Source organism: Clytia hemisphaerica, unplaced genomic scaffold (genome assembly GCF_902728285.1).
Source record: "Clytia hemisphaerica strain Z4C2 unplaced genomic scaffold, Clytia hemisphaerica genome assembly, whole genome shotgun sequence".
Lineage (NCBI taxonomy): Eukaryota > Metazoa > Cnidaria > Hydrozoa > Leptothecata > Clytiidae > Clytia > Clytia hemisphaerica.
Window position 1 is genome coordinate 1 of NW_027104338.1, and position 17279 is coordinate 17279.

The 17279-nt window shown below is 34.1% G+C and overlaps 1 protein-coding gene across 1 annotated transcript; it reads left to right on the plus strand.

The window, feature by feature from the left end:
• Positions 1 to 9048: 9048 nt before the first annotated feature.
• LOC136817953 (uncharacterized) lies at positions 9049 to 15823 on the plus strand. The gene is made up of 10 exons (XM_067074302.1): positions 9049 to 9171; positions 10073 to 10287; positions 10929 to 11185; positions 11392 to 11648; positions 11814 to 12057; positions 12220 to 12343; positions 12579 to 12829; positions 13372 to 13485; positions 13845 to 14062; positions 15018 to 15823. Exons 1-10 carry the CDS (start codon positions 9077 to 9079, stop codon positions 15067 to 15069), a joined length of 1827 nt encoding a protein of 608 aa, XP_066930403.1. The 5' UTR covers positions 9049 to 9076; the 3' UTR covers positions 15070 to 15823.
• Positions 15824 to 17279: the final 1456 nt, after the last annotated feature.

Below are 17279 nucleotides of genomic sequence, written 5' to 3' on the forward strand. Positions count from 1 at the left end.
GATAGTTGTAATACATATCTCCTCGCCCTATTCCAAAACACCCTCTTATTACTTGTAAAAAATTCTTAATTTTCCTGGAAAAATTTTATTTCAATGTTTTAACCCTTTTCAAAAATTTTAATTTGTACCCCAATCCGCGAAATTAAATCCCCGCGAAAAATCAGGAAATCCCTCATCCGCGAAAATTAATCCCCGCGAAATCTTAAAAATTCGCGGATGAGCTCAACCGCGAAATTTAATCCCCGCGAAAATTTATCCCATTAAAGTATTATGTCAAAAAGTTTAGAAACATGTAAGAAACATTTAAGGCTCAAAAGGCCGATTTCTTAAGAAACATTGAGGCTGCTTGGTAAGACTAGTTTCTTAAAAAAAAATTTTTATTTAAAAGCCTACTCGGTGCAGAAGAGAAATTTTGTATTTTTTAATACGCTGTTCATTGACTCAAATCAAATGACTTTGGAAGTTCGGTGAAATGGTCGCTGAATTGCTGTCCCAAGTTAGAGCAGTTGACGGTATTTGCAACAACAAGGATGAGAGTTACCTCAATCAAATTCCCAAGACAATTAATTACTGTGAAGTCAGGTAACTTGCATCAATGGAGGGAAACTTGCATAGCCATCAAATGCCTGACCATTCAAAGCAGCAAAATTTCAAAACAAATGAACCATTCAGCTCTCATGGTTTCAGCCCCCCCCCCCTTAAAATAAGGGGTGATTTAAAATTTAGAGAAAAACACAAAGGGCAAAACTGTTAAAAACTGAGAAATAAGGGGGGACTTGGTCTCAAGGGTCAAATAGAAGCCCTTGCTACTTGAGGGGGGAGTAATCTTGTTCCTTTCTGTTCCAACGGCTGATATTTCTTCGTCACTTTTTTCATTTTTACCTCATTCTAAAATAATTTTGTTCCTGCTGTGTCCCGATCTTGTAAAGCATCTAAGGCTCCAATCACCCTTGGTGTTTCATCATCCTACACTACATCTAAGGCTCCAATCACATTTCAGTAATGGAATGTCCCGTGATTCGAATGTTTATATTTTTTAAAGACATTCAATTTTTCTGTTCTGCTTCTATATGGAATAGTTTCCAGTTTGAGGAGAAAACGATTTTAGAAAAGTGTATTGTACAGGTATATGTACCACAAAACCCACAGGTACCTCAAAACCAACAATTTCATTTCAGGAGTTCTAGAAAAATCTAAAATGTTTTTATCAGCATAACTTTTTAAGATTATGTTGGCATAATAGTTTCTTTATTATTTAAAACAAAATTGAGCATTATTGATGAGGTAAAAGTTTTTTATCAAGATTTAACGCTAGACATCTAACTTCAAAGTTTTTGATTTTTTTCAAAAAATGGTCAGATAAGTCACTTGCTATTGACTAACCTAACAATCTTTGGTTTCCTACTACCTCTAGGCATAACACAAATATAGGAAAAAAGTCCTAAGTGCTGTAAGCAATGTGTTTATTTTAATTGCTCTCAAAAAACTCACTTTTTAATTGTGGGTTTTGAGGTACATATGAGAAAAATTGTGAGTTTTAGAATTTTTTGATGTAGAACACAAAAATATTTATCTATTTCTCAAATATACTTCTGGAATACAATTTTGTGAAACATTTTCAAGAAAAACTATGCAAAAATACAACAATAATGTTTAGCATATATAACTCAAAAGCTTAAAAAAGTATGGATATTACATCATATTTACTAAAGCTAGACGGTTTAGTCCTGATACTTTGTTAAACATATTTTCAATTAAATCATAATCTGGAATGTTCATTTTTTTCCCTCGAATGGGAATGACCTTTAATGGCCCAGCTATGATGTCATGAACTGGGAAAATGCTTATATCTGGAAGTTGGTCTGGGGTGTTTTCAAGAACAGTGCCACTCCTAACTTTAGGCTTTGACAGTGTAACGTAATTGAGTCAACAGCGCCATCTTCATCTTTTAAGAATCTCCTCAACAAACAACCAATATACAACCTTTTTGCTTTCTTGGTGGTGTAGATGGCAGCATACCATCTACCAGTCTCTTTTGTTGGCGGTGCCAGGCCTTTCCAGCAATTCTTGAGTTTTTGGATGTTGCTTTCATCATCAGTTTCATCTTCGGATATTTCGCTTCCTTCAGATTCAAATTTCTCACCTTCCTCATCTGATGACGAATCCTCCTCAAACAATCGTTTAGAGATTGAATATTGTTTGGTTGGTAATATCATCAGTGGTTTGATTCCATTAACTTTATAGCTTGCTTTGCTGCAAACTGAACGAAGAACATAGACATACTGGGAACTGCTTTAATCCCAAAGCCAAGCATTTTTTGTTGTAAACAGATACATTAAGTTTTTGCATTTGATGAATGTTTCTCTGATCTCCTCTCTCTTCTTCTTTGCTTCTTCTTTTTCAGTTTCCTTCTTCAATTTCTCATCCCTGATTTCTTTGACCTTGGTTGCTACATCTTTAGCCCTCATTGAGTCGTGTACCTGAGTCACCCTTGTAGTTGTGGTTGCTTTTTTTTCTTCATTTGGCTTAACCTTTTTTATTGTCAGAAGGTCAGGAATTTCCTCCAGTTGGATGCTTCTTTCTGCCATCTCCCTTATCAGGGACTGAGCCTGGTCAAATTTAGCCTTCCAATAATCACGAGAAGCTTTTCTTTTGTCAGAAGGAGACATGATGAGTGAGTCTGGAGTCGATGTAGATGTTGATGGAGGGATTTCTTCTTGTATACATGCTACTGCTCTGTCAAACTTATCTTGTTGCATGAAGTTTACGCTCAATCCACTTGATGTTATTCCAACCCCCTTGGCACATGAAACTAATGTATCTTTATCTGCCCATTTAGGCCATATCTCTCCCAAGATAGTCATAAAAGCCTCACGATTTATGTTTTGCATGGGATCAAAAAGGGGTTCTTAAGCTTTTCGATATTCATGGTGGAGATTTAACTGTAATTGCACTGTAATTTCAACAATCTCAAATGCTTTGCAAAGTCTTCTTTTCATAGTAAATAATAGTTCATTTGCTTCAATTAATGCCTAAATCAGTTTGATTCCCTATCCAGACAATGCAAAAAAGTTTCCATCATTTGCAATAAATAACTATGTACGGATGTTTTGTAACTTTCTTGAGTGCTAACAATAGTCAATGCAGTTTCAAAAATCATTTCAACACAATTAGGAAAACATGTAAGCCTTAATTTTTACATACAAAATACCTATATGAAATACAAAATCAATTGTCAAAAAGTTTCAGGTAGAAATATAACGAGGGGAGAAATAATTTGCAAAACTCCCTTGTGGGTTTTGAGGTACATCTATTGTGGGTTCTGTGGTGTAATAGGTAATTCTATTGTGACTAACTTATCAACATATGAATAGTTCTACAACAAACTTACCTAGATGTACAGGTGCAAATTTTTACCTTGATTGACCCAGTGGACTTAAAGATATTGTCAATAATATAAATGTGGGTTTTGAGGTACGTATTCAAAAAAAGTGAAAATTTTAAAAAGCAATGATATAAAAACAATCTAACATATATCATTGAAAAATATCAGGAAGAACTCTTTTCATGGGACTCCTCGCACCATCAAACAATTTTCTTGATAAAGGCAGCCCAAAAAATAATTATTTAAGTCAGAAATTTAGTGTGGGTTTTGCGGTACATATACCTGTAGGGATTTTTATACCAGGTATATTGTTTATTGCAGTTTATCATACTAATATTTTAAATTTGCTGGTTTAGAAAAGTATATAATGATAAAAAACTTTTTCACAAAAGAAAGAAATATCAGTAAAAGAGCTTCCTCAAAAGATGGAGCTGATGATGATGCACCACCAACCAATAAACAAAAAAATAAAAAGCGGAACCCAGAACTAGGGTTTTCCCCCGGATGGCATTCAAAAATTGTGTGAGGTTTTCAAAAACAGCAAAAAAAAAGAAATTTGAATATCTCTTTTGAAAATAACTCTTTTCAAACGAAACTTCACAATATTGGTTCTAAAGTAGGTTGAAGTTGAAATTTGTCCACAAAATATAAAAAATGGAACCAAAATTATTGGGTCATTGGGCTAGAATTGCGGCTCAAAGTTGAAAATTTTTTCATATATGCTTTGATTGAAGCCAGGTTTTAAGCCCATTGAAAACCCATAAGTATCTTAAGACCTTAATAAACTACCAATTTCAAGAAAAACGGTTAAAAAATATTGAAGTTTTAAAGCAGGACAGCACATAAGCCAACCCTAAATATGCCAACTAATACTTATATGTAACAGCTTAGAGGGTTATAGTTACAAAAAATGGTATAGTTGCAGCCACAAAATGTACACTCTTTCTTAAAATAACACTGTATTGTGTCAGATTGTGTTTGCTTTGCATTAGGCTTTGCAAATTTTCATGTTTTAAAAACAAAACCCAACCTGGAATGTGTAAATTAATAAATTAGTGATTGAAGTATGATTGAAGCCACATTTTAAGCCCATTGAAAACCCTGCAGCCACAAATTAAACCCATAAGTATCTTTATCCGACCTTTAAAACTACCAATTTCAAGAAAAACGGCTAAAAAATATTGAAGTTTCAAAGCAGGACAGCACATATAAGCCAACCCGTTGAGTGAGCCACAGTGACATACAGCCACAAAACCTGCCCTCACTTTGACATCTTATATTTCAAGACTGAATCACTCAACTTCAAAGAGGGCCACATTTTTGGAAAGCTCATCAACTTTCTTATTTTATGAAATTTTGTACTACACAGCAGCCACAAGAATGTCAATGCTGTGGGCTAAAAAGTGGTTGTTATTGTGTTTATGGACTAATTTCTCGCTTGTCTCTACACCCCAAAAATTAAGGGCATGTATACGTAAGAGTCTTGCAAATTTAAGGGGGGAGTAAAACTTAAGGGGCACCTCAAAACCATCTTTAAGCTTTTAAGGGGGGATAAATTGATAAGGGATGATTTGTGTTTTAAGGGGGGACTCAAAATCATGGATGAAACCATGGCTCTGCTCGCTGCCCTACTCTACCATTTTAGAATCTCATATTTGCTGCATGAGTATTTTTGGTGAGTTGCTTTGCGACAGAATAGCGGGTGAATAAAAGAGCGTGGTTGGACAATAAAAATTTATGCGAGATCGTAAATTTCATAATGGCGGGAATTCATACGTTTCTCGATGGCGCTGCTAGACATGTAACATCAAATTTAATGCATGACATCACATTTGGGCAGGGCACTAGTGTGACTATTTGTAGTAAATCAAGCTTTCAGAAAAAAACATCATACAAATTGCAACAATAAGGATAAGAGTTACCTGAATCAAGTTCAAGATCCCAAGATAATTATTTTAAAACTTGAAAACTCAAAACGAAACAAAATGACCAATTGCTAATCGTGCAGCAGCCAAAATCAACCAACCAAATTTTGACATTCAATTCCCGATACTGGCTTCAATTTGATTAAACACTAAAGTAAAAGTAATTTCGCATCTATACTGTATAACTATCTTGTCAAAATAAAACCAATTTTCTTCGTCTATGAAGAGTGTATACATAATAACTGATAAAAAACAACACCTCTTTTTTGCATGAATATTTCGGCCAAAAGGCCTTTCTCAACATAAAAATGAATTTCTTTGACAAGGTTTTTAAACATATCGCTATATACACCAGGGAAAACATAAAAGGCCTATTGACAATTTAAAAAGTGATTAAGTAATAAAAAGTAAGAAAATTATTAAAATGACGTTTGTAATGTACAATTAAGGTTAAAAGAAATAAATTACACTCCAGAGAATAAATAATAGAAAATGATGTGCGTTAAAAATCTGTTAAAAATCAAATCAGTTTTATAAATTGAACAAAAGAGAATAAACAAAAAAGAGTCAACCTAGCCGTAATCAATTGTCACTTCCCTCTCATTCAAGCCCTGAGGATCAAATGTCTGGAGTTTATTTATCCAGAAATCTTCGCGTTCCCGAAGACTCTGCTCATTCTGGGACTGATCTATCAGTGTAAATTCCCAGTCCTCCATACCATTATGACCCTCCTGACAAGAATGAGAGTGAAATGACATTTGCGGGGCTGTCTCACCTGCACTGCATTTCCGATAACAGGCTTTGTAGTTATTAAACCTGTTTCTAAATTTTACAGTACTACCTACGTATTGTTTTTGACATGATTTACATGTCACGAGGTAGATAACATTCTCGGAATCGCAGATCAGGTGAGACCTAATTTCATACTCCTCAGATGTTATCGAGCTCCTAAAAGATTTTGTTTTAGAAATAGAAGGACATATCAAGCAGCGTGTTTTTTGACATGCCTCAGATTGGCCGTCTGCCTTCTTCGGTTTTGAGAGTTTAGATCGAACAAGAAGGTCTTTGAGGCTTTTGCCTCTCTTAAGGTATGTGTTCACCTTCCTTGGCACATTCTCTTTAATTGATCATATCTTTAGAACAACAAATTTTTATACATCAAAAGTATATATTTTCTGAAAGCCAATAATATTTATTCTCTTTCTAATGGTAAAAGTTTCAGCTGAATTTAAAAAACTGGGCAGGATATAATTAAAATCTTAAGAATTTTAACCTTACCTATACCTACTTCAAAGAAGTTAAAGTAGCTTTTGAAATTTGAAAAAATAATTTCGATACTATGTTCCCAATAGATTGAACCAAAAAAATGTATTAGGATTTTTTTTTGGATCGAGTTTAACTCGAGAAAACTTAAAAATTGTTAAAATTTGGAAAAAAATCATTCATTTCTCGATTTTTTTCCACTTAACCTGCAGGGCCGGCGAAACCGGGGGGGCTAGGGGGGCTATAGCCCCCCCACTTTTTTGCAAAAAAAAAAAAAAGAGAGAGAGAAAGAGAGGGTGAGAGAAAAAAAAAGAAAAAGAAGAAACGTGGTGACGTTTCTCAAAAACAACAATCTTTCTTTGCTCCACATCCATAAAAATCTAACGGATAAACTTGATGAAGTTGGTAGAGAGTTTGTGTCGACTCGAGTGAATCGCTTTAATTACTTTGGACAATTTTAATCTTTGATTACTGTATGCTTACTGCCTGTTAAAAGCATACTTTAAATCTAATTTTGAACATGTAAAAGTCCGCTTTATTTACTTATAGGTTTCATTTTGTTATTATATAGTAGTATATTCTTTGGCGATTATCAGTATAAAAAGACACCTAACTTCTTTGATTTTTTCATTCCAATAACTTCATAAAAATTAAATTTAGGTCGATTCTAAGCTAATGTAGAGTACCATAATTTCAAAAATTTTCCAGCCCGTCCGCCCCAACCATGGTGGGGCCTCCTTAGTCACTATATCATTTAGCCCCCTCACTTTTAAAACCGATTCGCCGGCCCTGACCTGAAATTGTGAAGCTTTAACTCGATTAGAAAAAAAATCCTAAGACATTTTTTTAGTTCAATTCTTTGCCGGAAATATAAAAAAAAAATTAAGTTCATAGCTAAATGCTATGGGTGACTTTAACCTCGTTAAAAGTAGTATGGTATAGTAGTAGTATAGTAGTATTTTTTTCTACATCAATTTGAAATTTTTGACGAGATAATTACTGTTTAATTAAGTAATCAGAGAAATGTGTCAAAAATGTTACTATTCAATAGATGTGGGAATAAACATCAGCTGAATTCTCTCTTTTCTCTTTGTTGTTTCCGAAAGAGACAATTATTTGAGTAAATAATCCATCATAAGACTAACTTTGTTTTAAAATTTAAATGGTTATAACTCTGGATCAAAAAAAGATTTTAAGATCGCGATTTTACCAAAATGAAATCCAGTAACTTTTCCTCCACTTTGACTGAAGAAAAATTTTTTGACAAAAAATCGGAAAAAAGGTGTACACATGCCTTAAAGCCAACAATAGGCACATCAGAAAACACCTTGCAATGTTCTTCATTCGCCGCTGAGAGGAGTACCTGAATGTCCTGCAAGACATTTTTGATTTTGGCAAAGGCAGGATGATAAGTTATATTGAACACCGGCTTACGTCCACGAGTTTTTTTATTGTTTTGCTCTCTAAAGAGCAAATCATCTCGCTTCGGTTCTCTGGCCCTAAGGATCTCTTGACGAACCAGTTTATCACTGTATCCTCGCTTTTTTAGCCACAATGCTAGCTGGTTGCATCTAAGGTCAAAAAAAGATTGTTCAGAACAGATGCGATTTAAACGCAAAGCTTGGCTATATGGGATAGCCTTTTTTGAATGAAATGCGCCGCACGAGGATGCATCCAAATACTGATGGGTATCAGTAGGTTTGACATACAGGTCCGTCACTAACTTATCATTAACCCTAATGACTTGGACATCTAAAAAATTGACAGAAGTCGGAGAGTATTCAAAGGTAAATTTGATGGAGGGATGAAAGCTGTTAATTATTTTCATGAATTCTTGAAGGCTTTCTGTATAATTATATTGCTCAAAGTTTGGGTAATTTCTCAGAGTTTATGAAAATGTTAAAATTTCATTACTGTAAAAAGCGCCAGTTTAATTTTTCATAAATCCTTTTAGATTTTTTGTGGGGTAGTTTTTGCTTGTCCGTTAAGTAAACAATATAGCACTTTTGCAGTATTAATCTTTGATAGGCATTTTGGCAGGACGCTAGTGTGACTAACTACATGAGCTAAATCTTGGTAACCATTTTCAACTTTTTTCAACATTTTGGGTCGATAAAAACATATCCATATCATGTACTTCAAAGCTTTTCCATACAGTTTTAATTAAAAAAACAAAGATTTTTTTCTGGGGGTACTAATACCAAAAATACATTTAGAAAACAGTATTGGTATGTTGGTAAGTTATGCCCGAGTAGAATCTGATTTCTCTGTGCCTTCATGTATGCACACTAAAGGCCATTGCTTGGTAAGAGAATCTGCCCAGGCTGGCTAATTATCAAATGCAGAAAAATATTTATTTTTGCAGATTTTTGTATAAATGACATTCAACTCGGTGGAATGAAATGAGCCTTTTGTTGTGTGTGTGTCTTTGTCATTATCATGTGATACAATAATGATATTATCACTTGCATTTTAGCAAAAAAGTATACATAAACTGGATTAAATGAATGTTTCACATAACACTATGGAAACCCCCTTGAACTATTGGGATACTCTTCAGCTGTTGAAAAATCACTTCCCAGAGCGATACCAACTCCTGTAAGCCAGTGTTTCTCATGATTTTACTGTCAATTTCTACTTACATTTTTCTGATGAAACATCCTCATAGATACCGTGAGTGGTCCTAAATCCGACAGCCCTGTCTAAATCCGATGGGGTCTTTCAAAGATACAAACTAAAATAAAAACAAGCCTTTCGCTGTGACGCAACGAAGATACCAAAGTGTCAATTAAACTTAGAGATTTGATATACATTGAACCAATTGAACCAAATAGAAATAACAATAATTGCTTCTTATACAAAACATAATTTTTTATTGCAATATGTACAACAGCAGTAACAGCATCATAAAAAGTAATTATTTTTTTACAATTCACACTTTTTAAATTACATTAATTGGCATCTTGACATTATAGGCATCTGTTAGATGTTTTGTTTCGAGATCTCTTGCAATAGTTTATCGTTCAACTTGGAGAGGGAATGTTTGTAAACATAGAATTTTTTTCATAACAGTTATTTGGGGGGTCGGAATTAGGCAGGGCTGTCGGATTTAGGACCACTCACGGTAGTAGGCGCTGTGGTATAGTGGTCATTGACCTTGGTTGCTGCACAGGCGACTGAGGTTCGATTCCCACTCGCAGTGGTTCACTTGGCAAGTGAATGAACCTTCGCCCAGGTCAACCCATGCCATGTGAGGGGAATTGGGTAGTCAATCCAAGGTGCTGACGGGGCGCTAATTGAAAGCGTCTATAGTTGCGAAAATAGGCCTCAAAGCCTCCTGCAACTCAACCAAATAGAATAGAAAAAGTAGAATTTAAATCAATCAGTTGAGCAATGATATAAACTCAATCTGTCAGTTTGTTCTTATGTTTTGGAAAAGTTATTGATGCTTCTACAACCTTTTTTAATAAATCTATCTCACATTTTTATCATTTTGTAGCATCGCCCGCCTTCAACCATATCAAAATGATAATGTGGAAGCTGAATCAGATTCTTATGAGGAGGCAAGAAGAGACTACAATCCAAAGTCTCTTAAAAGAAAACCATCATCTTATCGACAAGCAACCAAGCAACCAACAGAATCCGACAGCTATTCGTGCTATGAGATTGATGAGAAAAAGATAAAACAAAATTATCAGACAGTTGTAGTTGAAAGTGCGTGATTTTGAGAAAAATTTTTTTTATATCTTTCCTATCTTTCCTATCCTGTCCTATCATAATTTTACATATTAAAAGCTTTAAAATTCTATTAATGTTACTTTTTGACTTGTGAGTGTCGACTAGTACAGCCCTCGAAATTCAAGTAAAAGTAAGTCGGCACGTAAGTGCCGTCCAAATCCGGCCGAAGGCCGGCAAAATTTTGCCGACCTAAGCTTGTTTTTAGGTCGGCAATGCCGATCTGAGCTATATTTTAGGTCGGCAAAGTTGTTTAAAGGCTACGGCAATGTTTGTTTTTTATTTGAGTGCGATATGGTTCTTATTAGAGACTTTCATTTTACAGTTACAGGTCGGCTTTGCTGACCTAAAAAGATAACTTATGGTCGGCTGCCGAGAGAATCAATGAATATGGTCGGCAATGAACTGCCGACCATACGCACTCTTTGGTCGGCTTTTAGGTCGGCACTGCCGAATGCCGACCTGAAATTCGAGGGCTGCTAGTATTTTGATCAATAGTTGTTTCCTTTCAGAGAGATTCGAAGCTTCTGCCTACATCTACTACCAAATACAACACAAATTATTGTGTATAAAAACTCTTTTTTCAAAAAAAATTTCATTTTCATTTGCATTTCTTAAAGGTAATGGAAGCAATGACACGACCGCGTATGCAATACCATCAGAAAATAATTATCAAGAGGCTGAAGGTCTTGTTCTTGGGCAAGAAAGTTCTAACAAAGTTCCACAAGAAACATCTTACCCACCATCTCCTGATATTATTATCACCAATGAAAATTACGATGACAAATTTCAACAGCTCACTGTGGAAAGTCCTCATACAGAGAAAGTTAATTTTTGTATAGATCATCACAATCACAAGAAGTTGACTGATACAGAGGTAACTGTATATCTTTGATAATTGATCATTGAAAGATGTTCATTACAGCTTTTCATGAATCACATTTATAACAGTTGTAACATAAGTATAATGTATAATTATGATTTTCATGAGCTAAATTTCAAATTAATCTCGAAATGAATTGAATGACTTGAAATTACAAAAATAAGTCATTTCTTAATAATTCTTCTTTTTATATTTTTCAGTTTGCAAATCTCTCACATATTTACCATGCATACCATTGTCCTAAGCTGGACAACTATAACTGTTCTTTGGTACAATGTAAGGATCCTCGTGAGTTCATCAAAGCTGTTGATTACAACATAAGTCAAAAGTTTGTGTCAGGTGAAGAGGGAAATGCACCTCGTGAAAATATCAACAATACTTATAAATTGCTTGTTTGGCATGCACAAAACTGCACCAATAGAGACCAATGCAAGATGCCCTTATGCAAAGATTGGGAGTAAGTCAATTCATTTCTGTATTCGTTTCAGTATCATTTTGCATATTTGCTGTGCTAAAAAGTATGTAAGTAGCAGATCAGGTACATTGAATAATCTTTTCCTTTAAAAAGCCTACTTCTACTTTGTATATCTGTAAGATAAATCGTCACTATTTCTATTTTAAGTGAATCGTTGAATGAAGTTTTCAAACAACCATGTGATGAATCTAAAAAACACTATATGGTCATCCATTCAAACATCCCAGTCTATGCTGTTAAAGATCTTTTGAATGGCAACAGTCTGAAGACCTTGATTTCTGTTCACATCGACAAAGGAACTTTTGGTAGTGTCTCTCACTGTTTAGTTCAGGAAGCATCAGGCAGACAATTTTCTACAGCTGTCAAGAGAATGGGCATCCAAGACCAAAACGTATACATAAACATACTTTTTTATTATTATATTGTTTTCATTCCTGTGAAGCTTGTATTTGTTATTCAGTGTTCTACTTCATGACCATATTTCAAATTCAAGTTCGAACTTCATTGTTCTATTTTTGCTCTCTCGGTTTAAACCTTTATGTTATCTTTTTAGGTTTCAAGAATTTTGGCAACATCAGTTCCCATCTTGAAGAAATTTAGTAATTCTCCTCATATATTGGTTCCTGACCTCATTACCACTTCGAGTCAAGAAGTGTTGATGTTCATGCCTAAAGCAGGTTCGAATTTTGCTAAACTTTTGTTTTTGTGTATTTGAATGTATGACTAAAGAATGATTTTATGGATGATATGATTTTTTGGCAAATTAGATTTGATTAGTCTTTTACCCCAGCTTTTGTCTATTTCCTCCCAGATGGAGCTTTTTCTTGCTACATTGATTAATAATTGGTCATGTTTCGAAGTCACCAAAAATCACCCATCAATTAAAAAGTTGCATTTCTTTCACTTCTTTAGATATCTCATTGATGGATTATCTTAAAAGCTACCAAGACGGAATGCCAGCAGATGCAGTAGCCTACTATTTCTTCCAAATTGCCAAAGGAGTCAAATCCTTTCATGCTCAAGACCATGTTCACGGGGACATCAAAATCTCAAACTGTTTACTTTTCGATAATGGCAAAACAGTGAAGATTTGTGATTTGGATAGTGTAAAGGAAGAAAGTGTTAAACAAGCATCTGGATCACGTTATTACGTTGACCCTGAGGTAAACTTTTGTTTTAAATCAGATGCTGTTTGAGAAAGTGGTGCAATTTGTAAGTACCAAAGAAAAAGGCATCTGAAGAGCTATTATGATGATATGTCATTTTTTATGTGTTTTGTCATTTAAAAATCTATTTATAATCAGAATGATAAATAACAGGCATTTTAATCCTTGCTAAAATGCATGCGTTGTCTTGGTGACGGTTGCCATTCGACTCATCTAAAGAAATCCATTTTTCTCCTCTATTTTTTAAACTGTTCCCTAGAGAATGTTGATCTAATCCTCTGATGACCCAATTGTCTACAGTGGACTCTCGTTATTTCCCACTTCTATTAATCGAATCTTTCTTTAATTTGAATTCGCCTCCCGTCAAAGGGGCAACCCTGATTAATACTCTCTATAATCCAAATCTCTCTTTAATTCGAATTAGAATTCCCATAATTCGAGTTGTAAGAAATTATAATCTATTTCTGCATTATTGTTCACTATAATAAAGAAACCAGACGTAAGGTCGGTATTCGAGACTTTCTTTCTTCATTTTATAGGTATTGAAATCAAGGCATGTACGAAAACCAGCAGATGTGTACTCCCTTTGCCAATGTCTTCCTGTCCTTCTTTTTGGTGGTGACGAAGTCCTAACCAAACACCCTAACGATCTTGTGAGTCTTTTACTATACATTTAATCTATCTCAACTTAAAGAACTACTTGATCTTAGAATTTTGAGGTCCCGTTGCAAGGATAAATTGTTTTTTTCAGCAATAGCGCTTCGTCGTGCAAACGTCACTATTATTACTTCTCTCATTTTACCGAAATTCAATCCCACAATCCTTTTTGTTTTAATTCAAAAGTCGTGAAAGTTGTTACTTTGCGTGTAAGCGTAATTAACGCAAAGGTTGACGGGATTGAATTTCGGTCAAACTGAAAAATCAATGTCTATTTTTAGATTCGCTACGGTATGCTATTTTAAATATGTATTATTTACACTCAGTTCTTACTATTGACTATCTTCTCTCTCAGTACAATATGATCAAAGCAAAAGATGTTGATCTTGCAGAGGTATACAGCTTGGGAATCCTTAAACCTACCAACGATCGCATCACAGCTTCTATTATTGTGAGCTGGTTTCGAGACAACGTCACTTTGTGTACACGACGAAAGAATTTCATCCCTAAGGAATTACACACCGGAATGCTTCCCAATCAGAAAAATGTGTGCAAACATGCTCTACAAGGATAGTAAGTAGTAATAGTTGTCATTTAATTTCTTTCTGTATTTCCCCCATTCTCAAGTTTTCAATGAGTAAGTAAATCCCCTCGTGAGATTAGATTAGAACTATAATATTTACTCTGATTGATATGGCTTGTTTTGTTTGTCTAGACGAAATGTTTAAATGAATTTTCCCACATACGTACCTCTTGTGATTGATGATCTACTTGATGTTTGTCTCCTTTTTTAACGAGCTTTCAAAAAATATCGTACGATTTGTTTGTGGTTTTTTTGTGTTTTTTTTTTTGTATTGATTTTTAACTTTAATTTTCAAAAACACTATCAATGAAATCATTTTGTCTGATTATACTGGGTGCGCCACAAGAAAGTTTCTCTCTTTGAAACTGATTTGCTTGAAATCTAAAATTTTTAAAAGAACCATGCCTATTCCATTGGTAATCGTCAGCCGTGAAAAATTACTCGAATCTGATTGGTTTAGAGGAGTGCGATTAATCGTTAATTGCACTATTACCACTTTTTGCACTCTTCGGCGGGGGGGACACTTTTGTCCCCTTATTCTTTTCTCTCCCAAGTCCTGTGCCAGAGTCTTTTTTTTACTATATAATAAAAAACAAAGACATTTTTTAGTCCTCATACTTCAAAAATTCGCTTTGTGTACATAAGTTGCATTGCAATTCGAATGTCAAAAACTTTCCCTTTTTCTAAAAAGACTATGATTTACTAATGATTATTTACTGACGATTACCTCGGAATCGTATGTTTTGTCGTGCAATTAACGAATTTTTAGATTTCGAGAAAATTAGTTTTAAAGAGAAACTTTTTGTGCCGCACCCGGTACCACTAAAAATTTCAATTATAATGATTTATAGGCCTTTTTAAAAAAATGGCTTTTAGGGCTTCCAAAAATGTCTCTACATCTATTTAATAACCTGGAGCTTTCTAAATTCTTTTTTCTTTCCTTAGCTTTTCTTCAGTATTGGATGACTTCCCTAAAGGCTTCCAAATGGAATTCTAGACGAAAACGGTGAACCGATTGATCATTTATGTATATAGCTGGCTGACCGAAATGATCTCATCAGAACCGAGATGTATTTAAGAGTGTCACTTTGGCTGTGAGAGAACCTTATCGCTGCACCCGGTGCAAAAGCTACCGTCGAAATATCATTTTTGCAAGAATGTATTCAATGCAGTTCATGAAGTATCCATAATTCGTTATTGGATGTTGATGTAATACTTGCGTTGTCCGTTCTATCGTAAAGGATAAAAAGCACTACGTATTTTAAACCTTTTAATAATTTTAGTAACATTCTTGATAATTTTAGAGTAATATTGTTTAAGTAGGCTTGACTGTGTCACATCAAAACCTTTTAAATTAATAAATTTGCATCCCAAATCGGAGAAATGATGTGCTATCAACTATTCCATTTCATTTTTTGAGTCTCGACACGTTTCAGTTATGTTATCTTACATCAGCCATTTCATACTCTGATTTTTTTAAGAAGATTTTTTACACGTCCCTGAAATTTGCATCTTCAGACAGTCTTCAGATTTGACTCGTAATATCGTTTGTGGCACTCGCGCCTATCTATGACATAAAGATCTCGGAGCAAAGGACATATCGTGCCTTAATATCGGTATCCTTTTTCGTATCTTTTCTTATTGTTTGTAATATTTTAGCTTTTAGGAAGTGAATTTTAATTTGATTTTAATTTTGTTGTGGTATCAGTTATAAAAAGTGAAGGTAAATCCTTTTTTTCTGTAATCTTAAAGTCTTAAATCTGTAAATTTCGTCTGTAATCTTCCCTAAAGGCTTCCAAATGGAATTCTAGACGAAAACGGTGAACCGATTGATCATTTATGTATATAGCTGGCTGACCGAAATGATCTCATCAGAACCGAGATGTATTTAAGAGTGTCACTTTGGCTGTGAGAGAACCTTATCGCTGCACCCGGTGCAAAAGCTACCGTCGAAATATCATTTTTGCAAGAATGTATTCAATGCAGTTCATGAAGTATCCATAATTCGTTATTGGATGTTGATGTAATACTTGCGTTGTCCGTTCTATCGTAAAGGATAAAAAGCACTACGTATTTTAAACCTTTTAATAATTTTAGTAACATTCTTGATAATTTTAGAGTAATATTGTTTAAGTAGGCTTGACTGTGTCACATCAAAACCTTTTAAATTAATAAATTTGCATCCCAAATCGGAGAAATGATGTGCTATCAACTATTCCATTTCATTTTTTGAGTCTCGACACGTTTCAGTTATGTTATCTTACATCAGCCATTTCATACTCTGATTTTTTTAAGAAGATTTTTTACACGTCCCTGAAATTTGCATCTTCAGACAGTCTTCAGATTTGACTCGTAATATCGTTTGTGGCACTCGCGCCTATCTATGACATAAAGATCTCGGAGCAAAGGACATATCGTGCCTTAATATCGGTATCCTTTTTCGTATCTTTTCTTATTGTTTGTAATATTTTAGCTTTTAGGAAGTGAATTTTAATTTGATTTTAATTTTGTTGTGGTATCAGTTATAAAAAGTGAAGGTAAATCCTTTTTTTCTGTAATCTTAAAGTCTTAAATCTGTAAATTTCGTCTGTAATCTTTTTTTTAATAATAACAATGATAATAAAAATAATAACAACATATTTTGAGTGGCATGCTCCGAAAAATTCTAAAGCTTTTAGGCAGCTGAAGAATTGTTTCCACAAAGGGGCACTATGAACAGAACAAAAACTGGGAAAATCGAACAAAACAGAACGAATTAAATTTAAGAGTTTTAGCTTTTTTTCGAATTCTACATTAATGTTCAGTTCAATTTACTTTTTTTAAATAATTTTGTGAAATGAATATTTTTCCCTGGATCCTTTTATAATAATTTGAAATTTTGATTATCTACTATCTCCTTGAATATTTCAATTCTTTCTTTGTATTAGTAATATTTTTTATAGGTCAAATATAATATAAAATATGGTCAGCAAAATTGACCGGCTCTTTGTTTCTTAGAATTTCTAACGTGAATTGTTCATCAATTTTACAGACAATCCGCTATTCTATCCACTACTTTTGTTAAAATTCCTCCATCAAATAATTATTAAGTATACAACAAATAAAATAAAAGAATAAGTATATATAAACAGTTTCACTTTGTCCTAGTTGGCTCGCCAAAACAATAATTGGTCCACAAGAGAATAAATAATATAAGACAAAACCTTA